The sequence below is a fragment of the Spermophilus citellus genome (assembly GCF_964194105.1).
Source record: "Spermophilus citellus genome assembly, chromosome: X".
Taxonomy (NCBI): domain Eukaryota; kingdom Metazoa; phylum Chordata; class Mammalia; order Rodentia; family Sciuridae; genus Spermophilus; species Spermophilus citellus.
In genome coordinates, this window is record NC_138190.1 from 11,873,130 (window position 1) to 11,897,756 (window position 24,627).

The following is a 24,627-nucleotide window of genomic DNA, read 5'->3' on the forward strand; positions in this document are numbered from 1 at the left end:
CAAAAAAGGGCTGGGGATGTGACTCTGATACAAAAAAGAAAGAAAAAAAGAAAAAAGTACCAAAGTCAGTGACTGTCTTTTAGTCTTTGAGTTTTAATCCTTCCAGAAACTCCCATCAAGATTCATCCCCACCTTCCATTACTCAGTTGTAACTTTATGCTTTGATTATAGCCCTTGCTGCTCTTCCACTGCAATTTATTTATTTTTAACACCTTTACTTTATTTATTTATTTTTATGTGGTGCTGAGGATCAAACCCAGTGCCACTGAGCCACAACCCAAGCTTGCAACTGATTTTTTAAATGGACTTGTTTCTCTTCATTTCTCACAGTTTCTCCATAATCTCTTCCCCCCTCCCTAATCTCAGGGGAAACAGGATTACCTTTCTTCTCCATCCCGGGCCTAGATTTCTGTCCTGGAACACACAGGAACAAGGAGCAAGGTAATTCAGATTTGAGGAATGGCACCAGAAGATCTCACAAATGACTTCTTCCCAAATTAACAAATGAATTACAACTCTGTGGAATGGAGCCTTTGAATCACAGCTTCTGGGCAGAATCACAGCTTCTGGGACAGGAGCCCCCTCTGCTTCTCCTTTGCTATGGAAAGCAATAAAACTTCTCCCTTTTTCTCAAAACCGTGTCCTCCTTATTGAACTGGCATCCGGGACAAGGATGGAGTTTTCGTTAACCCTGGGACAAAGGAGTTGGATGGAATGTTCCCATAGGTAAGCCTCCTGGTCTGTACAAATGAAAAAGCCTTGATGAACTTTTATACACATAACTAAATATGAATTTTAAGCCAATTATTAAGAACAATCTGTAGGGATGACATGTGCTTGAGTAAGCATTGTAATACTGTTTTCCTAAAGGATCAGATGTTATGTCAGGGCATTGCTAGGTAGGATCTGGCTCTAGAAATATATATATTTTTAAATCTCTGTTGGCTTAAATGAAACAGCTGGTTTGGGTCAAAATTGAGAGTGAGTTTCATGAACTCAAAAATGTTTCCAACTTTTCTATTGCACAAGTCCTTGAATTAAAGCCTCATTGTGTATTAAGGTCTTTTTTTTTCTATCAACGCAAAGCACAGTGCTCTGGTTCCAAAATGGAAATAATTACAGAGGTGATCAACTCTCACTTTTTAAAATTGTATTATTATTTTCATAGTTACTGAATTGACATGTGTAGTAATATGGAACCTGTTTGCAAACATCTTACCCAAGACATTCTGAAGCTTCCTAGCCTGTGCTCCTGTTCCTGGCTTCCACTTGAGTTAAGAGGTGGGGTCTAAAGAAGATAATATGCTAAATGTGAAATAAACATCCTCTTAAAAAATAACATACATGTCTATTTCTTCCAGCACAAAAAGGAAAGCAGGCATTGTTAGGCAGATATGCTGAACTTTCTTATGTAGTCATATTCTAACACAACAACAAAAAAACTTGATTAGTTGCCAGATACTTCACTATTTTCAAAGAATAAAGCATGCCTTAATACAGTTACTTTAATTTCTGCTTCATGTTAAAAATGTTAAAGTTCAAAACCACTTATATGTCTTCCACTTATATGACTCCTTATAGGAGTCACAGTGAGGCCTTACATATTGGAGTGAATGAATGTGACTACAAAAGGGGTGCTAATAAGGGTTGATATATTTAAAATATTTCTTATTAGGGAAAGTTTCAAATGCAAAAAAACTTGAGAGTTTTCAGAGTGGTATAATATAGTCTCTCTTGTACCCCAAACTGTACTAAAACAGTTGACACCATTTTCTAAATCGTGTGTGTGTGTGTGTGTGTGTGTGTGTGTGTGTGTGTGTTTGAGAGTTTTAGTGCAAATTCAGGATATCCTGTCTTTTCACCTATAAATAACACAGAATGTATTGGTAAAAGGTAAGGTTTTCTTTTTCCTTTTTTGAGGAAAAGGAAAAGAGTTGGGGCTGTAGCTTAGTGGTAGAGTGCTTGCTTAGCACAGGTGAGGCAGTGTTAGATCCTCAGCACCACATTAAAAAAATAAAAATAAAAAACAAACCAGAAAAAAAGGAGTGAAAGGTAAAGAAAGTTTTACTGCTTTACTAGCAAAGGTGAACACCTGGGACTTCTGTGCCCTGAGGCTATGATTCTGCCTGTAGGGGGAAAAAAGGGTTTTTAAAGAGGTGAATTGATTTATTCATTCCTGGTATGTGCTGGCTGGGGTGGTAACTCACTTGTTAATTTGAGAGATCTCCTATTGCCTTCCCTGGAGTCTGAATTACTCCTTGCTGTGAGGGGTTTGTGCTTAAAGACATAACCCAGCCTGGGATGGGGAGGGAGAGTAATCCTGTTTCACCCAAGGGTAGGGATGGGGAGAGGGAGAAGAGGAAAACAAACAAACTTGCCGTTTAAAAACTGAGCCTCTGTGGCAGAGCCTCAAGGACTCTATTCAAAAAATGAAGTGGACCACTGTAACATTGTCCCACTGTGATTTTCTACCTTTCATTTTTATAGAAAATGGGTGAAGTTATCTGGAGCAGGTGTTTAGCATTAGGGAAGTCCTGAGGTCCATGGTGGCAGTTGGTGGGTGACCAAGGTATTTTTTTCCATAAACACTATGTCATTATTGTACATTAAAAATAAACAACATCCTTTAACATCACAGAATGATCAGTCCATATTCACATTTCCGTCATGTGATACACTTTGTTTTAAAATTTTGTTATGGGAAACTTTAGACAAACACAAAAGAGAACAATACATAAGGAGAACAATGAAACAAACCTCCATGTGAGATAGGGATTTAGGATAAAGAGATACTCAATCTTAAAGGAAACACCCACAAGCCATTGAGATATAGAAAGTATAGTTGTCAATTTTGAGCAACATGCCCTTGGCCCATGTCCTTGTAAAATAAGGGAAATACTCAAGCACAGGGAAAATTGGCCTGAAATTGTGTAGCTCTGTCCTGGATCCACTTCTAGTCCAGTCCCTGTAACAGCAATTCTATAAATATCAGACCCTCAAGTCTGCTCTGTTTCTCACACTCTAGATAGCCCACATTCTCCCTTGAATGTGAATCTACTTTCCTAAATACACCTCTGTCTATGCCTTTGTCTGGCTCATGTTGAACTTCTTTTCCATCATGTATGCCAAGAATCCTGCTGGTCTAGAATTGATTTCCACTCTCCTCTAGGAATTCTTTGGACCCTTCTCAAGAGACATCTCTTCTCTCTTGATACACATACCTATTACCCACCTTTAATAATTACCAACTCAAACTCACTGATCCATCTATAACCCATGTGCTCCTATACTCCTTATAGATCCCCACCTCCTTTTCTGGCTGTACTGGGTGTTGAATTTAGGTCCTCAAGCACTGAGTTTCACCCCAGTCCTTTTAATTTTTATTTTGTGACAGGGTCTCCCTAACTTGCAGAATTTGTCCTTGAACTTGAGATTCCCCCTGACAGTAGCTGAGATTAGAGGAATGCACCACTATGCTTGGTTAATGCTATTTATGTTTTCCTTTATTATTCTTTTGGTACTGGGGATGGAATCTGAAAAACCAGCCTCTACCTCAGAGCAAAGACTGTCCAAGGAAGGGGGCGTGACCCTTGGCACATACCCACCCTGCTGAGTTGTTTATCTACAAATAACAGGAGAGATCTGCTGCACCAGATGTCCCTGACTCAGTCAGGCTAGGTGAGGACCCATAGCAACCCCCTAGCAACCACCAATCAGCATGAGACAGAGAAAATACCTGGGATGCCAGATGACCCTCCCAGTAGTTTATGGTGGTTGATAACATGTTGGGAAACCATGTAGTTCAGCATGTATACCCCTCATGGCTTAAATCAATCAGTTCAAACGAATCCCCCTCTTGTACTAACCAATCACCTCTACCCAACTTGTTCCCACCAGTGAATGTGCTAATCATGTTTTAGAGTTGTTTTATGATTTTCCCGTGGTGTGTGATGATTTGCTAAGATATGCTATGATGTATGTGAAGTCCCTGCCTTCCCCAAAGAATGTATAAAACTGCTGCAAACCCTGGGCTTGGGGCCTCTCAGCGTCACCAGTTGCTGTGTGCGTGCGGAGGACTGAGCTAGCTCGCAATAAACACCTCTTTGCTGCTTACATCGATCTTGGTCTCTGGTGGTCTTTTGGGGGTCCCAAACTGGAGCATAATAGAATCCAGGGTGCTCCACCACTGAGCAACATTCTCAGTGCTTTTTTTATTTTGAGTCAATGTCTCATTTAGTTGCTGAGGATCACCTTGAGCTTGTGATCTTCCTGCTTCAGCCTCCCTAGTTGCTGGGATTGCAGGCCAGTGCACCCAGCAGATTTTTTTCTTTCATTCATATCATTTATTTTTTTTAAAGAATTTTTTTTTCATAGCACCTTTATGTTTTATTTTGAGACAGGGTCTCCCTAAGCCTTTAGGGCCTTGCTAAGTCATTGAGGTTGGCCTCCAACTTGCAATCCTCCATGCCTGGCTTATTATCACAATTTTTTAAATATATTTTTTTTAGTTGTAGTTAGACACAATAGCTTTATTTTATTTATTTTTATGTGGTGCTGAGGATCGAACCTAGTATGAGATTTATATGGGTTTGTCTCTGTGTCTTCTGTTCTGTACCATTGGTCTACATGTCTATTTTGGTGCCATTACCATGCTGTTTTTGTTACTATAGCTTTGTAGTAGTTTAAGGTCTAGTATTGTGGTGTCTCTTGCTTCTCTCTTCTTACTAAGTATTGCTTTGGCTCTTCTGGGTCTCTTATTTTTCCAAGTGAATTTCATGATTGCTTTTTCTATTTCTATAAGCAATGACAATGGGATTTTAATTGGAATTGCATTGAGTCTGTATATGTGTTGCATGGCCATTTTGACAATATTAAATATATTATTTATATGACAATATTATTTATGTGACAATATTAAGTATATATAAATAACTCAAAAAACTTAACACCAAAAAAAATAAACAACCCAATCAATAAATGGGCTAAGGAGCTGAACAGACACTTCTGAGAAGAGGATATACAATCAATCAACAAATATATGAAAAAGTGTTCAACATCTCTAGTAAGAGAAATGCAAATCAAAACTATTCTAAGATTTCATCTCCTGCCAGTCAGAATGGCAGTTATTATGAAATCAGACAACAATAAATATTGGCAAGGATGTGGGGGGAAAAGCACGCTCATACATTGCTGGTGGGACTGCAGATTGGTGTAACCAATCTGTTTTTTTGGTTTTGTTTTGTTTTGTTTCGTTTTGTGGTGCTGGGGATCGAATCCAGGTCCTTGTGCATGCAAAGCAAACACTCTACCATCTGAGCTATATACACAGCCTAGTGCAACCAATCTGGAAAGCGGTATAGAGATTTCTTGGAAAACTGGGAATGGAACCACCATTTGACCTAGCTATCCCACTCCTCAGTTTATACCCAAAGGACTTAAAAACAGCATACTACAGGGACACAGCCACATCAATGTTTATAGCAGCACAATTCACAATAGCTAAACTGTGGAAGCAACCTAGATGGCCTTCAATAGATGAATGGATAAAGAAACTATGGTATATATACACAATGGAATATTACTCAGCATTAAAAGAATAAAATTATTGGCTTTGCAGGTAAATGGATGGTGAAGATGCTAAGTGAAGTAAGTCAATCCCCCAGTATCAAAGGCTGAATGTTCTCTCTTATAAGTAGATGCTGATCCATAATGTGGGGGACATGGGAAAAATGGAGGAGCTTTGATGGGGCAAAGGGAAGGAAGGGGTTGGGAAGGGATATGGGAGCAGGAAAGATGGTGGAATGAGATGGACATCATTACCCTAGGTACATGTATGACTGCACATATGGTGCAATGTTACATCGTGTACAACCAGAGGAATGAAAAGTTGTGCTGCAATTGTGTACAATGAATCAAAATGCACTAAAATAAATAAATTAATTAAATATATATACCAATTAACATACATAAATTAATTAAAAAAATAAAAGGACTTTTTTCCCTCCTCTCTCCCCCTCCCTAACAGGATTAGGGAGATAGGTTTATTTTTCTTCAGCACCACAGGAAGGAGATGTGGCTGGAAGATCTAGGAAGTGACTAACTCCCAAATTAATAAGTGAGTTTCAGTACACCCTCAGGTTGTACCTGAGATCCCTCCCTCATCCACAATCAGGGCACAACTGGAATGTAGTATTTGCATCTTCTTTGAAACACTTTCCTTTAGACTTTTTTTTTTTTTTGGTACATATTTTCCCCTTCCATCTCCTTTTCCCTGCTTGAAATTTGTTGAAAAAATCAAATTGTCTTGTAGAGAATCCCAGTCTGGTTGTGAGTGTTTCTCTGTTGTGATGTCCAATTCATTCCTGTCCTGTATTTCCTTCACTTTAATAGTTCTGGCTAGACCTGCACTATTCTATATGGTGGCCACTGGTCCCATGTGGTTATTAAGCACCCAAGATGTGACTAGTCCAAATAGAGGTGTGTTCTAAGTATAAAATACATACGAGATTTCAAAGACTTAGTATGAAGAAAGGTATATACACTATCTCATTAATAATTTTTATATTGAGCATGTTGATATAATAGTATTTTGGGAAAGTTTATATATATATGTATTTTAATTTTTTTTAGTTGTAGATGGACACAATATATTTATTTATTTATTTATTTATTTTTATGTGGTGCTGAGGATCAAACTCAGTTTCTCACTCATGCAAGGTAAGCACTCTACCACTGAACCATAGCTGCAGCCCCCAAAAGTTTACATATTAATGATAGTTACTTTCCTGATTTTGATAGTCATATGGTAATTATACAAGAGAAGATCCTTTTGTTTATAAAATACATACTCTGGGAGAGTAAAGGGATACTATGTAATTTATTCTCTCTTTCTCTCTTTTTTTTTTCTTTTGTGGTGCTGGTGATGGAACCCAGGGCCTCACACATGCTAGGCAAGCACTTTATCCCTGAGTTACATCCTCAGCCCCTGTAACTTATGCTCAAATGACTCAAAAATATTCATGAAGAGAGAGACAGAGGGTGAGAAACCAAAAATGTGATAAAGCATATGTGGTAACATTTGGGAATTTTGGGTTAAATATATGCAGGAATTCTTTATGGTATTTTTGTATTTTTTATAAATTTTAAATTACTGCAAAAAGTTAATAAAAACAAATAATGTGGATGGGGTACTGTAGAGCATTTTCTTGGTATATATGAGCCCCTGGGTTTGATTTTCAGCACTGCAAAAAAAAAAATCTGTGAATTTAAAAAAATCCTGTCTCACTGTAAAATTATAAATAGATTGGCATCAATTTGAACTCAAAACCATATTAAAAAACACTTTGCAAAATTGAGAGGGACTCTGTAAAGAAGAAGAAATTAGGAAACAGTCATGTGAAGAGTCATGTGGTGGTTTAAAATGTGTCCATAAATTTCAAGAGACAGAGTTCAATTCCCTTCCCTTGAGTATGAGTCATACATAGTTGATTTTATCAAATAAAATGTAACAGAAGTGAGTTCTGAGACTATGTAATAAAAGACAGTATGGTTGAAGAAATACTGTTTCTTGGATCATTAGCTCTGGGTTCAGAAGCCAGGTACCATGTCATGAAACTACTCAGGCATTCTGTGGAGAGGCCCACATAAGGCGGAAATGCCAACAGCCATTTCAGTAACCCATCTTGGAAATGGTGCCTCCAGCCCCAGTCAGGTCTTTAGATGACTGTAGCCCTAATCAACAGCTAGACTATAGCATCATGAGAGACACTGAGCCAGAATCACCCAGCTAATCACTCCTGGATTCCTAAGGCTCAGAAACTGTGATAGAATGAATGTTTGTTATTTAAGCTGCTATTATGCATGCAGCAATGGATAGCAAATACAACTTCATATTTCGAGCACCTTGAAGTCGTGCTGCTAGAACAGCTGCCTAAATGTAAAACCGATCTTTTCCATCAGGTTTTGATACAACCTGTAAATGAGAGTAGTTGTATAGAGGAAAATTTACCAAGACACAACCAAATCCACATTGTTATTTTGGAAACTATTACTCATGAGATTATGGTACATAGTTGAAAGTCATCAAGAGGCAGATAAACTAAAATTTAAGTTTTCAGTGACTGGCTGGAACTCCTAAAGATGATAATAAAAGAAAGGGGTAAAATATGAAGTTGAGAATTAAATCACATCATGAAAGTTTTCAGGTTTCAACTAGAAGGGGATTTAGTGGCCTAGGAAAACAGACACCTCTTCTGAGAGGAAATCATGGAAATCACTGTTTCTAGTATTTTCTATTTATTCTGTTTCCTCCTTTAAGTCAACAATCATTTATTGAGCATCAGATAATTAAATATGCTCATTGGGGCTGGGGATGTGGCTCAAGTGGTATCGCGCTCGCCTGGCATGCGTGCGGCCCGGGTTCGATCCTCAGCACCACATACAGACAAAGATGCTGTGTCCGCCAAATACTGAAAAATAAATATTAAAAAAAAAAGATATGCTCATTGTCCTTAAAGCACTACTTGGGGGGGGGCTGGGGTTGTGCCTCAGCAGTAGAGCACTCGCCTTGCTCTTGCGAGACCCTGGGTTCAATCCTCAGCACCACATAAAAATAAATAAGTGAAATAAAGATTTTTTAAAAAGCGCTACTTGGAAATATCCTTGACCATGAGAAAGGGTGTTTTGGTCTCATTGTCCTTATTTGGTTCCTTTATTTCTATTGATCTGTATTTAAGAAACACATTTCTCATTTAAAATTCTTCTCCAGAGAGAACCAGGAAGAGGCATGCCATATGAACAATAGTTATGGTTCACAGAGCAGGCATCACTGTGGATGTAAATCAGTTCACTGGTATTGTGATTTATGTACCTGTACTCCCCTGCGGGTTGTGACACATCCAAAGAAGTGATAAATGCATTTCTGCCCTTGCAAGGCTGAGAATCAAATCCCAGATGACCCAGCAACCACATCAACTTGGTCAAAGAAGAGGGTAGGAAACAAAAATCAAGAAGGAGGCCATATGTATATTCACCATAAAAGGATTATGTTTGCGGAGCTGGGGTAACAGCCTTTGTTTATTGAGTATAAGATTATCTAGACTCTACAGAGAGCACTTAAATATTTACAGATTGACTGTGCTGCACATGCTTTTTCTGTGAGATGGGGTCATAGTACTTTCTGATGTAAAATCTTGGCTCTCTGAAGCAGAAACTGAGATGGGTTTGTTTTTTTTTTGGGGGGGGGTACCAGGATTGAACTCGGGGGCACTTTACCACTGAGCCACATCCCCAGTCCTATTTTGTATTTTATTTAGAGACAGGGTCCCATTGAGTTGCTTAACACCTCGCTTTTGCTGAGGCTGGCTTTGAACTTGTGATCCCTTCCTGCCTCAGCCTCCCGAGGGGCTGTTATTACAGGCATGCACCATTGCGCCCAGCAAGATGGGGATTTTTGTGTGAGTACTTAATTGGGGAGAGCTCTCAGAAAAGGGGCCAGGAAGGAAACAGGATGGGACTGGAGAAAAGAATTAAGCAAAAGAAGTGGTTTCAGGTGGAGATCTGCCTCAATCTGATCCCAGTGGAGCATGATTGGTACCACAGAGTTGGTCCCAGTTTAAAGCAAAGGGTTGACCTTTTAGCCTTTCATAATAGTCATCACCTGTAGGTTCTTTCTGGGGAGATGATTATGGTGGAGGTGTAACCTGGAAACAGCTCTAGTTTGTCTGAGGTCAAGTGTCCAAGAAGGGACCAACTATGAGGCAGTAGCATGCAACACTCACTGAAGGGTGCATATCCTGATGAAGGGAAACCTTGGCAGTAAACTAACAGTGTTTATTCTAAGTCTGAAATTTCCAGTTTTTGTTTTTACTATGGGGATCGAACCCATGGCAGCTTAACCATTGAATCACATCCCCAGCCATTTTTTTTATGTTTTATTTGGAGATAGGGTCTTTTTAAGTTACTTAGGGTCTCACTAAGCTGCTGAAGTTATGATTCTCCTGCTTCAGCCTCCTGAGTTGCTAGGATTTTTATAGGCATGTGCCACTCTGCCTGGCTAGGTCTGAAATGTTCTCATGGTAATTAGGGCAGAATCTGGTTAGAAAGTCTCCAATCCCATTTCTTCTTCTTGTGTACACTGCTTGACTACATTTCCCAGCTTTCTGTGCAGTTTGGTACAGTCATTTGACTTGTTTCTACCCAATGGAAAGTAGGGAGAATTGATTTGTGCCTTCTTAGGGTCTGGCCCATAAATTATCCTGTGCAGTCTTTCACATCCTCTTCTTCCTGGTCTGCTGAATTCACTCTTGCTTTCTGTTTCCAAGTGCTAGACGCAGAGGATCTAGTTAAGGATGCTGAGGTCTTAGGTGATGGAGGTGCCAATAATTAGTGATCCTGAATAAATTCAAAGAGAACCACTTCCTCCACAAACCCTTGTTGTGACCAAGAGAAAGTTATCATGTTAATCCACTGAGATTTTGGGGTTGTTTGTTACAGTAGTTAGTGTACCTGACATCCCATGAATGTCCTGTTTTTCAGATACATGAACAGTTTCAGAAAACTTGATTTTCAGAATATTACCAATTTAATCAATCATAATCCTTGCTCAACTCTGAAGTGACTGAAGTGCTGAATCACGAAGGTAAGAATTTTTCATGGTTCTTTAAAAGATAGAAAAAAGGGTCTAAAACTAAAGCTCTGATGGTACATGAGTATTACAGGTACTTGAAAACAGCACAGTGAAACTATGTGGTTAGGATAATTATTATCTAAAATCCTGAAAAGGGAAACAAAGCAGGAAACACTTTCTCAAGTTTAGACAGCTTGGTATTGTTAACAAGCAATGAGAACCGTTGGCTTCAGTTGGTCTGACCTAACTATGGGGCTTTACCAGAGAAATATTTTAGCACTTCTGCTCAGTCATTCTTAGGGCCACCAGAGAATGGAGAGAGGTGAACTATCTGATTCATAAGCGGGAAGCAGGACTTCTGGGAACAACTGTTTGTTGCTTGAGAACCGCCACCTTTTCAATTTTCCAAGTTTTTGCTTCAGAGAATGGAGTTAGCATAGGAAGGAAAAGGGCACAGGATCACACACACACACACACACACACACACACACACACACACACACACGTGGGTGTGCAGGATATAATTTCCTCAAGTGTTTTGAACTGATTTTATTGGTATCTTGGTATCTTTTTTTTTTTTTTTTTGGTACCAGGGATTGAACTCAGAGGCATTTGACCACTGAGCCACATCCCCAGCCCTATTTTTGTACTTTATTAGAAGCAGGGTCTCACTGAGTTGCTTAGCACCTTGCTGTTGCAGAGGCAGGCTTTGAACTTGCGATCCTCCAGCCTCAGCCTCCGGAGCTGCTGGGATTACAGGCGTGTGCCACTGTGCCCAGCTTATTGGTATCTTAGTTCATTTTGTTTTGCTGTATTATAACAAAGTTTTATACAGAAAAGAGAGGGTTGAGAATGTAGCTCAGTGGTGGAGTCCTTGACCAGTCTGGAAGAGGACCTAATTTTGATCACCAGCACCATAAAAACAAAACAAAAGAGAAAAGAGATTTATTTAGCTTATAGTTTTGGAGGCTGAAAGTCAAAGACTGGGTGGCCCCATCTGTTTAGCTTCTGGTGAAGGTCTTCTGGCTACATCACAACATGGTGGATGGCATCCTTGCAGGAGAGTGTTTGAGAGGGAGTCACCGGTCACGTGACAAAACAGGAAGCAGGAGAGAAGGGAAGAGCCAGCCCAGGAGGTGAACCAGGGGTACTTAATCACTGAGTCACAAACCCAGCCCATTCTAAGTTTTATTTTGAGACAGGGTCTCACTAAGTTGCATAGGGCCTGGCTAAGTTGCTGAGGCTGGCCTTGAACTTTCGATCCTCCTGTCTCTGCCTCCTGAGCCACTGGGAGTATAGGTGTGAGCCATTGCACTTGGCCAGACTTGCTTTTTTTTTTTTTTTTTTTTTTAATAACAACTTGCTTTTGTGGGAATGAATCAATTCCTGCAAGGCCAATCCACTCTGGGACACTAATATTAATCCATTAATGAGGGTGGAGCCTCCATGACTTAATTGTAATCTAGTAGGCTGCACCTCTTTAAAGGTTCTACCACCTCAACGCTGCCACACTAGAAACCAAGCTTCTGGCACATAAACCTTTGAGGGAGAAATCATATCCAAATCATAACAATGGGAGACAGAAACTTATGATTCCATTGTCATTAGTAGTTTATAGGGCATATAGGAGTTCCATAATTCTAACCCATCTCTTTCTCCATGAGTTTAGAACGAATTGATCATGTGGATCACATCAACTCCATTGTTTCTTGAGCTGGGTTGGAGATGCAGGATGGGTTTGTCACCAAAATCAGGCTACTTTTTACTTTCGTTACCCCCTGCTTTCCCCACCTCAGAGATAGTCTCCAAAACCGACTCTTACATGGGAAGCTGCAAGGAATGACCTGCACTTGTGAAAATGAGAGGTTCCAAATTTCTATGTGGAATCAGGGATGAGAGAGAGAGAGAGAGAGAGAGAGAGAGAGAGAGAGAGAGAGAGAGGGAGGGAAGGAGGGAGGGAGGGGGAGAGGGAGAGAAGGAGAATTGTTCCTTTTGAGGCAGCAGAACTCAGGGGGCAGTGGGGTGGGTGGAGGGAGGGAGGAAGTGGGAGAGAAAGTGCACCCATGAAATACTCTTTTCCATCACTTTTTCCTTAGAAGTGAGAGTTTCTGAGAGAAGTGCCAATGTTATCCTTTGTTTGTTTGTTTGTTTTTTGGTACTGGGGATTGAACTCAGAGGCACTGGACAACTGAGCCACATTCTCAGCCCTATTTTGTATTTTATTTAGAGACAGGGTATCACTGAATTGCTTAGCACCTCACTTTACTGGCTTTGAACTGGGATTACAGGCCAGCACCAATATTACTTCATCAATATTCCTTCCTGGGGAATAAAGATGAAGCTTTATCAAGAAAAAATGTGTCAGCCCAGCCTGGTGGCCCCTGCCTGTAATCACAGAAGGAGGCTGAGAGGGGAGGATCAAGAGTTCAAAATCAGCCCTGAGCAACTCAAGAAGACCCTGTCTGTAAATAAAATAAAAAAAGGGCTGGGGATGTGGCTTAGTGGTTAAGCAGCTCTGGGTTCAATCCCTGGTACCAAAAAAAAAAAAAAAAAAAAAAAAAAATTGTGGCCAGAGGAATAGGATTTCTTCTCACACTGTCAAATATCTACCTTTCTTTTTTCCCCCCACAGGGTATTGAAGCCAGGTGTGCTTTACCACTGAGACACATCTCCAGACCTTTTTATCATTTTTATTTTGAGGCAGGGTCTTTTGAGTTGTTTAAAGCCTTGCTAATTTGCCAAGGCTGGTCTAGAAGTTGTGATCCTTCTGTCCTCAGCCTCCTAAGTCACTGGATTTACAGGCATGTATCACCACACCCACCTACAATAGCTACCTTTCTTCACTACTAGCAAAATAAAAAAAAAAGTTGAAATCAAACAGGTGACTACTTAGTGTTTGCAGGAACCAGTCCCTTAATTTTCATCACTATTTGAGATATAATCTGTAGTATTTTAATATTACACATAAAAATTCTGAAGCCCAGCCTGGAGCACACCTATATCCCAGTGGCTCAGGAGGCTGAGGCAGGAGGATCACAAGTTCAAGGTCCCGTTAGCAACTTAGTGAGGCCCTAAGCAACTTACAAGATCCTGTCTTAAAATAAAAAATATAAAGGGCTGCGGATGTGGCTCAAGGGTCAAGTGCCCCTGGGATCAATCCCCAGTATGGAAGAAAAAAAAAAACCGCTTCTCTTGACTGTTCCTTAAAATATCTGCTTGTCTGGTCATGATGGAGCCCAAACAAGTATACAAATGTACAACTACAAAAAGTATACAGAAATTCTCTTCTAAAGGGTTCTTGTTTACTGTCAGCCTGAAGGGCTATGAGTGTTTCTACTTTCTACATTCTTATCTGTGTTTATTTTCAAGTCTGATAAGTTTTTCTTCTCTTTAGAAAACTGTTGCAGAAATGAAGAACAGTACTTGGCATTCCTTAGATATTGAACATTTTTTTTTAGTATGGGAATTGACCCTAGGGGTGCTTAATATGAGCCATATCCCCAGCCCTTTTTATATTTTATTTAGAGACAGGGTCTCACTGAATTGCTCAGGGCCTTGATAAATTGCTAAGGCTGGTTTTGAACTTGTGATTCTCCTGCCTAAGCCTTCCATGCTACTGGGATTACAGGTGTACGCCACCGTGCCCAGCAGAACATTTTTTTAAACAGTTTTTTAGGGACTAGGGATGTGGCTCAAGCGGTAGCGTGCTTGCCTGGTATACATGTGGCCTGGGTTCGATCCTCAGCACCACATACAAACAAAAGACAAAAGATGTTGCGTCCACCGAGAACTAAAAAAAAAAAAAATATTAAAAAAATAAAATGAAGATGTTGTGTCCACCGAAAACTGAAAAATAAATATTAAAAAAAAATACTTTTTTAGTTGTTGATAGACCTTTATTTAATTTATTTATTTATATGTGGTGCTGAGAATCAAACCCAGTGCTTCACATATGCTAGCTCATACCACTGAGCTACAACCCCCAGTCCAGAACATTTTTATAAATGCCATTTTTTTCCTGCTGTGGTCTGGGTTTAAGTATTACTGCTATGGGACTCCTTCTGACTGTGCCCCTCTTCTTTGTTGAGTAGTTCCTCTGTTGCATCCTAGAAACCTTCAGAGGCTGCCCTCCTACCTGAATCAGTTTGTTGGCCCTCCCTCACTTATAATTTCCTTTGTCAAGTCTCTGGGGCTCCTCCTTCTCCCATGATCCTCCCTGTCTGTCCTGTCTTTCAATCTCCCCAATCCCACCCAATTTCAGATACAACACCCATGCTGATCCCCCTTCATCAGGCTTTCCTTGGTGAGCTCTGGCTTATGGATTTTCTCTTTTCTAAAATTCCACTCCAGTTAGCCCAGGATACAGAATTTAGCAGTTAATTATATAGTGTCTTATTTATTTTTATTTGTTGTTAGTTTTGTCTTTTTTAGTGAGGCTGAAGACTCCTTGAAATCACCACATCTTGTATTTGAAAAACTTTTTTTTTTTTGGCTGGGGTTGTGGCTCAGTGATAGAGTGCTCACCTAGCATGTGTGAAGCACTGGGTTGGATCCTCAGCATCACATTAAAATAAAATATTGTGTCCACTTACAACTAAAAAATAAATATTTAAAAATATTTTTTTTCACAGTACTCCAGTAGGGACACAGTAAAAACCTCCTATTCTATCAATAAACATTTATTGCCTCACTAATGGATAGATAGCTAATGCACAGATGTGAGATTTTCTACCCATTATTGTGGCTTCTGGTACTTATAAATATCTGTCAAACTTATTAAACTGAGAGTAATTAAGAAGATCGGTTCCAAATCTAATACCCAGTTGTCCAAAGAATACTATCTTTGAATCAATTTTTTTTAATCTGCAAAATGGGGTCTGCCTTAGAGAGTTACTGTGAGGTTTAAATGAGATAATTCATACCTAAGTGCTTTGAAAGGCTTTGTAGCTTCCACCTGCCCCCACTATATGACTGTTAAGGGTTATTATACCTCATGTCTATTCTTGTAGAGATCACAGGGAAAAACAAGGTTTGGTATCTGTCACATAAAGTGGGTTGCTTTTTAACATTTGTTAGAATGGTGAGCCATTCTTAGGGAAACCAGAGTATGACTGGGAAAGTAGGAAGAGAATAAACAATCTATAGTCTTCCAATTTTCCTAAGAAAGAATTACAGCTATGGAAAATACAAAGATGATGAGATTTTGAAGTTCAAATTCTCCAACTAAGTTAGTCTTTGTTGCTACCCCCCACCCCCAGGGGATTGAGCCCAGGGGTGCTTACCCACTGAGTCACATCCCAAGTCCTTTTTAATTTTTTATTTTGAGGCAGGTTCTCATAAGTTGCTTAGGGCCTCACTAAATTGCTGAGGCTGACTTTGAACTCAGGATCCTCTTGCCTCAGCTTCTGTAGTCTCTGGGATTATAGGCATACACCACTACACCTGGCCCTAGTTTTTATTTTAATTGACCATAACACCAAAATATATTTGAAACCATCAATTTTACTTCTTGAGATGTTTTGTTTTCTGCTTTTATTAAAATAAAACTATTTCGGTTGGAAGTTTTATATATCTCTTTATTAAATATTCTAACATGCATTTTATATTAGTACTTAACCCTGGACCGATTTTTTTTGTCCTTTGTATTAGGGCTTACCACTAAGGCTTGATGATTTGTGCAACTCTTTCTAGTAAAATGGCATTTAAAAAGATAAATTTTTGGAGAAGAGATGCAAATAGGCAGGCCTGATGCTGGAATTTCCAGTTTTGTAGAAGGCAGATTTTTTTTTCCAATGGCTTCTTTTCTGGAATTTGTCTTTTAAAAAATTTTCCATTTTATTTAATTGGTGCATTATAGTAATGATAACTGTGGGGTCTTTTACATATTCGCACATGTACATAGAGTAACAATATAATTTGGTCAATATCATTCCCCAGGATTCCCCGCCCCCCCCATCTCTTTTCTCATGAGATTCCTCCACCTTTCTTTTCCTTTTTCCTTTCTAGTTTTCACACATGAGAGAAACTATATGATTCCAGTGGCTAGAATATAGTCATGTGGGAGAAAGTCTTTTTGAAAAATATTGTGTACATTCTTTAGAAAAAGGATGTATGGAGATAGAAGAGGCACATGACCTGTGTAATGATGTGGGTTCTAGTATTGGCTTTTGGTGTGAACTTGGGTAAGTTTTGTATTTAAAAAAAATTTTTTTAAGCTGGGCATGGTGGTGCCCACCTATAATGGCAGCTCGGGAGGCTGAGGCAGGAGGATCTCGAGTTCAAAGCCAGCCTCAACAATGGTGAGGCACTAAGCAACTCACTGAGACCCCGTCTCTAAATAAATCACAAAATTGGGCTGAGATGTGGCTCAGTGGTAGAGTCCCTCTGAGTTCAATCCCCGGTATCCCCCCACCCTCTCCCATCCCAATTTTTTTTTTGAGGGTGGGGTGTGGTGGTACATGCCTATAATTCCAGAGACTGAGATTATGAGGCTGAGGCGGGAGGATTAAGTTCAAAGCCAGTTTCAGCAATTTAGTGAAGCCCTAAGCAATTTAGTGAGACCCAGTCTTAAAATAAAAGATAAAAAGGGCTGGAGGTATGGCTCAGTGGGCAAGTCCCCCCCCCCCTTCAATCCCTGTACCAAACAAACAAACAAACTTCTTCTTCTTCTTCTTCTTCTTTTTTTTTTTTTTTTCAAGAGGGGTGGCTTGCTTTAACTCCTGGGCTCAGATGATCCTACCGCCTCAGCCTCTCCAGTAGTTGGGACTATTGGTAAATAGCACCATGCTTCTGCCTTTTTTTTTTAAAGGTCTATTTTCTTATCAAAAGAAATGTTTTTGGATGGGGGGGACTGAAGTCTGTAATTTCAGGCGTTTGTATAAAAATCTGCTATATAGTAGATACTCAAGGAGTGTTGGGTGAATGAAGGTGAGTACAACAGTTTCCTCTTCCGCAAAACCAGGAATTGGTCTAAAGGGATTTGAAGAAAGTGCCTTTTTTCCTCCTATCACTGTACTATTTAAGAGTGATGATATTCCTTATTGAGGCTCAATTTCAGGATTGAATCATGTCTTCGAAAGTGCCTTAACCCCATAACCATCTTGAACGTTCTGGGTAGTTTCTGGGACCCAAATCGTATGCACATATTTGTGCTCCAACTTTTCAGGCAGAACTCCTATGGAAGAAGGGAAATCTTAATTTATCATGCCTCCTCCCTTTTCTGGGAAGGGCACTGCGTGGCATGAGCTCTACACCTGTTCCAGCCTTTTGTGGAGAAAACATCACAGCTTTTCCCGCTCCACGAAAAGTCCTGTTCTCCAGTGCTAGATGCTCCCTTCCCACCCAGTGCAGAGAGCCAAAGATGTCCCTCTGGGGAAAGGTGGACTAGGAGCAGCCCAGGAACCCGACCTCCCAGCCTGGCTTAGCTGGCAGAGCAGGTGACCCGCAGCGGGAGGGCGGTGCGCCGAGTTAGTTACCTGGCGTTGGGCGGGGCCTGGGTGTGATCCCAGAACGTGATTGGTTGGTGCCGCGCCTGTCTCCATGTGCCGCGCGGCGGAGGCACAACATTGAAGCCCGGGGGCGGGGCCGGCGCGCGCCGGGAGGAAGCGGCCGCGCGGCAGCTGCGGGGCGTGGGGGCGGCGGCGGCCAAGGCCGAGGCGGCGGCGGTGGCAGTGGCAGTGGCACCTCAGCCGGTGACAGTGCTCCGTCGGTCCTCTTGAAGGCCCTATGGAGGCGGCGGCTGGCGGAGGCTGCGGCTCTGGGCCGCCGCTGCTGCTGAGCGAGGGCGAGCAGCAGTGCTACTCAGAGCTCTTCGCGCGCTGCGCGGGCGCCGCGAGCGGGGGCGCGGGTCCCGGGCCCCCTGAGTCCGCCAGGGTCGCGCTTGGCGCTGCCACTGCGGCCGCTGGCCCAGTGGCTGACCTGTTTCGGGCATCGCAGCTCCCTACCGAAACGCTGCACCAGGTAGGTCCCTGCGCCCCCTTTCTTTGCGAATCTGTGGGATAGTGTCTGTGGGACGTTTTGCGTGACACGGTTGTCCCCAGGGATATGAGTCCTCGGCCAGGTGTCAGAGACTCTGTAGCTGGGGATGGCGGCGACGCCCTTGTGCTCTAGGGACACCAGCCTCCTCCATAGCTTAGCTCGGCCAGTGCTGGGTCCACTCCCTGTCTTCTTCTCTTGAGACCGTCTGACACTCCCTCCCCTCCCCCGGTCATTCCTGGGGTTCTACCGCCGCCCTAGCCCAAAGTTTGTCCTGTCCTGGAAGTGATGTTTGTTTTGGCTGGTGTCTGGTTTAACCTCTGTTCCCCGCTCCTGCCCCTCCCTCTCCTGGGTGGCCGCTCAGGGTGCCGTGCTGGGATTTGAACTTGAAGGGTGTGTTTTCTGTATGGCTTCAGGCCCAGGGTTGCTTGTTGTCCTCTTTCTATTGTGATTTATATGTATATCTACTACATGTATATTTGTCCGCCAGTGTATTTCTGAGTATTAGTATTAAATTGGAAAAGCTTAATGGCGAGTTGCGGAGCAAGGACTTGGGGTTGCAAGAGGATATTGGTCAAGTCAAAGCCAAGTTCCTCATTTGGGGCTAGAAGTGGATCGCACAAGTCACCATGGTACACAGCTGGAGTTTCCCATCTTATCATGTGGACTTGAAATAGAATTTGAAAGGAAGAGATGTCAGAGCTGCCTCTTTTTGGCTGCTCCATACCTGTAAAATGATTCCCTCATCCCCAGCAGGTGCTGTTTTTGTTTTGTGCTTTCCTCTAAGCTTGGGGAAAGACTACCTGATAAGCCCTTGCCTTTCATTTAATATCACCAGCACTAAATGGTGATAAGATGGTTAATCTCAAACCCCAAATATGAAATGGAGCTTTTCTTAAAAAGCAATCATATGAAAGTTACTAACACCAATTGGGTTTTTACAGTGGCGAATGATCCTGTAAAATGTAGTTCTAAAGGAATATTATGGTTTTATGGTTCACTTCTGGTATCAATGTGTTGTAGGCTTTTTGTTTTTGGTCACTTAAGACTGTTTTATACTGCTGGAACATGTATATGCCCATATGTTTATGAGCATAACTTTAGCTACTCTAATCTTTTCATCTTTTCAAATTTTGGATTTCTGAAAATATAATTAACATTCATAGAAATTAGCATGGATTTGTCCTTAAAAAGTCCTTGATATGTAGATGGTTTTGCCACTTCTGTTGAGCAGTTGAGTTAGTCCAGGTAAAGAGAAAGTCAGTGTCTTAAAACAGAAACCATGGCTATTTCATGAGGCCCTCAGAATATTTCCAAGGATAATACATTTATTAAAATGACATGCTATACAGCAAGAGAGAATTGCACACCTGTTAAGGCTTATTTTGTTGTCAGTAATGTACTAAGTGTGATAGGAGAAGATCTGAATATTAATTATGAATATGTTAGTTAAAGCTTTCTCAGGAATTGGAAGGGGCTTTCCTTGTGTTGCAATCCATGCTTCCTTGAGGTATATATGATTAAAAAATCCCTAAGGCTCAGTACCTTTGCATGAATGAGATTATATTCTGCAGATGAAAATCGCTTGCAAAAGACTGTTTTAGTTACTGGTAAAAGGGAATGTTACTAGAAGATTGCATGGCGTAAACCTCAGACCTTTATGCTCCCCGATTCAGCCCAGCAAAACCAAACCAAACCAAACCAAACATCATCCTTCCCATTGAGACTAACAAAATTACATTAACCCAGTGTTCTTGGAACAGGTGAAAGTGAACATTAAAGGCATCCTGAATAGGGAAAGGTAATCCTTACAGAGTGAAACAAAGTCAGCAACTGGCAGCCACCTAATTTTTACACATCACTTTGGCAATGGTGGTAGTGGGGTGTGTGTATGTGTGTATGCTTGATCCACCTCAATTCGCATCACTATATCAATGTATTAGCCACTCTTTAAAACAAATGTAGACAGTTTCCCCTTCCCTGTTAAACAGGAACCTGTAAGTTTAGATTTAAGTGGCCCAACAGGTATAACTGCTCATATCATGGAGGCACTAATCAGCCCTGGTAGTTTCTATGGTAACCACCAAGTTTTCCTCTTAAGTATATAGTTAGGATGACCATAATTTACCAGGAAGGGAGAAAATGTCACCATTTTACCAACAGTAAATATTCTACAAAAATACCTAATTTTGCTGGGCGTGGTGGTGCATGCCTGTAATCCCAGGGATTTGGGAGGCTGAAGCAGGAGGGTTTCAAGTTTGAGGCCAGCCTCAGCAACTTAGTGAGGCCCTAAGGAACTTAGTGAGACCCTGTCTCAAAATAAAAAAGGCTGGAGATGTAGGTCAGCGGTAAAGTGACCCTGGGTTCAACCTCCCTGTACTCACCTCCTCCAATACCTAATTTTATCTCCTTGAAGTAAAAATAGTCCAGTACACCTGTTACTTTGTTATGGAAGTTAGCCTACAAAATTATGTTAGCGTTTTTTTCCTGTCTCTATATAAATATAAACATTTATATATGCTTACAAGTTATAAATACATATTTATATGTGCCTATATATGTATGTGTGTGTGTGTGTGTGTGTATGTATGTATGTATGTATGTATGTATATATATAAAATTTTAACATGCTGTGGTTTGGTAAATATCTTCTAAGGGTGTTAGACTTGGTCCCAGGGTGATACTATTGGGATGTGGTGATAGCTTTGTGAGATGGGGCCTATGGAGACCTAGTGGGAGGTCTTTAGACCATTGGGGCATTCCCTTAAGGGGACTGTGGGACTCTGGCCTTTTCTTTCTTTTTTTAAAAATTTATTTGCTCTAATCAGTTACACATGACAGCAGAATTCTCTTTGATTCATTGTACACAAATGGAGCACAATTTTTGACTTGTCTGGTTGTAACCAAAGGAGGGTCACACCATTCGTGCAATCATACATGTACCTAGGGTAATGATGTTCATTTCATTTCACCATCTTTCCTACCCCCATGATCCCTGCATTTTCTTTTCCTTTTGCTTTCTGGCCATGAGGTGAGCAGTTTGCTCTGTCATGTGATTCTCATCATTACCATCCAGCACTCCCAACAGAGGTCCAAAGTGACAGGGTCAATAGATCATCATCCAGAACTAAGAAACAAAATAAGCCTTTTCTCTCTGTAAATTAATTATCTTGGGTATTCTGTTATAGTAATTAAAAGCTAACACATGCATATATATATATATATATATATATATATATATATATACACACACATATATATATATTTATTCACATGCATATATGTAAACATGTATATCGTGGTTCTGGGAATTAAATCCAGTGCCTCACCCATGCTTTGCGAGTTCTCTACCACTAAACTAACTCTTAGCCCATGCAATGTATTTTTCAATAGACTTTTTTTTTCAGAGCAATTTTAGGTTCACAGGAACATTGAGAATAGAATACAGAGAGTTTCCATATACCTTTTGCCCCTATACATATATAGCCTCCCCCACTATAGGCATGTAGCCCCAGGGTGGTATATTTGTTACTTGTGATGAACTTAACATTGACATGTTATTATTGCTTAAAGTCTATAGTTTACATTAGGGTTCACACTTGATATTGTATATTCTATGGGTTTGCGTAATGTTTGACATACATCCATCATTATAGTAACATGTAGAATAATTTTAGTGCCCTAAAAATCCTCTTTAGTGGGCAGGGGCTGTAGCTCAGTGGCAGAGTGCTTGCCTAGCATGTGTGAGGCACTGGGTTTGATCCTTAGCACCACATCAAAAACTGAACAAATAAAGGCATGCTGTCCATCTACAAGTATTAAAAAAAATTTAAAAATCCTCTGTAGTCCACTGATTCGTCCCTTCCTCTCCAATAACTCTTGGCAACCATTGATCTTTTTGCTGTCTCTAGTTTTGCCTTTTTTCAGAATATTATATATTTGGGGTTATAAAGTATATAGCCTTTTCGGATTGGCTTCATTCACTTAGTAATATGCATTTCAGATTCCTCCATGTCTTTTCATGGTTTGGTGGCTCGTTTCTTTTTAGCACTGAATAATAGTCCATTGTCTAGATGTACTAGGTTATTTTGACGTTTACCTGCTGAAGGGGCTCTTGGTTGCATCTAATGTTTTGGCAGTTGTGGATAGAACAGTTATAAATATTTCTGTGGAACTTTTTGTGTGGGCAAAAGTTTTTAACTCATTTGGGTAAAAAGCAAGGAGCATGACTGCTAGATCATATCACAAGAATATGTTTGATTTTATAAAAAACTGTCAGTCTTTCAAAGTGACTGTACCATTTTCCATTCCCACCAACAGTGAAAGAATTCCTGTTATTCTACCTCCTGGTTAGCATTTAGTATTGTCAATGTTTTGCATTTTGGTCATTGAAATATATTAATATTAATATTACCATCTATGTTTATTGTAATATTTCATTGTTTTAATTTTTAATTCCCTAATCACATTATGTTAAATATCGTTTTAGTAATTATTTGCCATCTTCGATTATATTTGAATGCATTACAATAGCCTAATTAAATTTTTTTTGGTCTTTATGTTATTTGTTTATTTTTATGTGCTTATTTATTTTATTTTATCTATTTTTTTTGTTCCAGGGATTGAACACAATGGTGTTTAACCACTGAGCCACATCCCTAGTCCTTTTTATTTTATTTTTTAAATTTTGATACATGATCTCACTAAGTTGCTGATATTGTTTTAAAAATTTTTTTTGTAGTTGTAGATGGATAGGATGCCTTTATTTTATTTGTTTATTTTTATGTGGTGCTGAGGATCGAACCCAGTGCCTCACACATGCTAGGCAAGTGCTCTGCATCTGAGCTACAGCCCCAGCCTCTGAGGCTGGTTTTGAACTTGAGATCCTCCTATCTCAGCGTTCCAAGCCTCTGGGATATAGGCATGTGCCATCATGCCTGGCCTGATTTATTTTAAAATCAGAATTCTGACAGTAGGTGGAAAGTAGAATTAAAACACTTTTTAAATTTTTAATTTTTTGTGTTGTTGGGGATTGAACCCAGGGCTTTGGGCATACAAGGCAAGCACTCTATAACTGAGCTATAGCCCCTGCCCTAATGAAAACAGTTGTAAAGTAAAAAAAGAGTATATGAATGTCTGAGAATGGGCAAGTAGTTTTTGTTTAATATCTTAAGACAAAGGGCTACAAATATTGGTGGTTGTTTACCGGGTTGTGAAATATTTCTCTTTTGTTTCTTTTTTGGTACTCTGGATTGAACCCAGGGATGCTAATTCAGGGAGCCACATCCCTAGCCCCTACTTTTTTTGGGGGAGGGTACCAGGGATTGAACTCAGGGGTACTCAACCACTGAGCCACATCCCCAGCCCTATTTTTATATTTTATTAGAGACAGGGTCTTGCTGAGTTGCTTAGTGCCTCGCCTTTGCTAAGGCTGGCTTTGAACTTGCCATCCTCCTGTCTCGGCTTCCTGAGCTGCTGGGTGTGTGCCACCATGCCTGACCAAGCCCTTCCTTTTTTTAAAAAAAATGTGTATAATTTATTTAAATTTTAATTCTAATTTGTTATATATGACAGCAGAATGCATTACAATTCATATTACACATATAGAGCACAATTTTTCATATCTCTGGTAGTATACATAGTATATTCACACCATTTATGTCTTCATACATGTACTTAGGGCAATGATGTCCATCTCATTTCACCATCTTTTTTACCCCCTTGCCCCCTTCCTTCCCCTCCCTCCCCTTTGCCCTATCTAGAGTTCATCTAATTTTCTCATGTTCCCCCTCCCAACCCCACTATGAATCAGCCTCCTTACATTAGCGATAACATTCGGCATTTGATTTTTTGGGATTGGCTAACTTCACTTGGCATTATATTCTCCAACTCCATCCATTTACCTGCAAATGCCATGATTTTATTCTCCTTTAATGCTGAGTAATATTCCATTGTGTATATATCATATTTTCTTTATCCATTCATCTACTGAAGGGCATCTAGGTTGGTTCCACAATTTAGCTATT

At 40.3% G+C, this 24,627-nt stretch overlaps 1 protein-coding gene across 3 annotated transcripts in view; it reads left to right on the forward strand.

Annotated features, from left to right (window-relative positions):
* Positions 1-18,223: 18,223 nt before the first annotated feature.
* REPS2 (RALBP1 associated Eps domain containing 2) overlaps positions 18,224-24,627 on the forward strand; it is a 216,049-nt gene continuing 209,645 nt past the window's right edge. For all 3 annotated transcript variants that reach the window (XM_081278301.1, XM_081278302.1, XM_081278303.1), the window contains exon 1: positions 18,224-18,586. In XM_081278301.1, the coding sequence (XP_081134427.1) occupies positions 18,353-18,586 (234 nt within the window). In that variant the 5' untranslated portion in view covers positions 18,224-18,352. The remainder of the gene's footprint in view (positions 18,587-24,627) is intronic.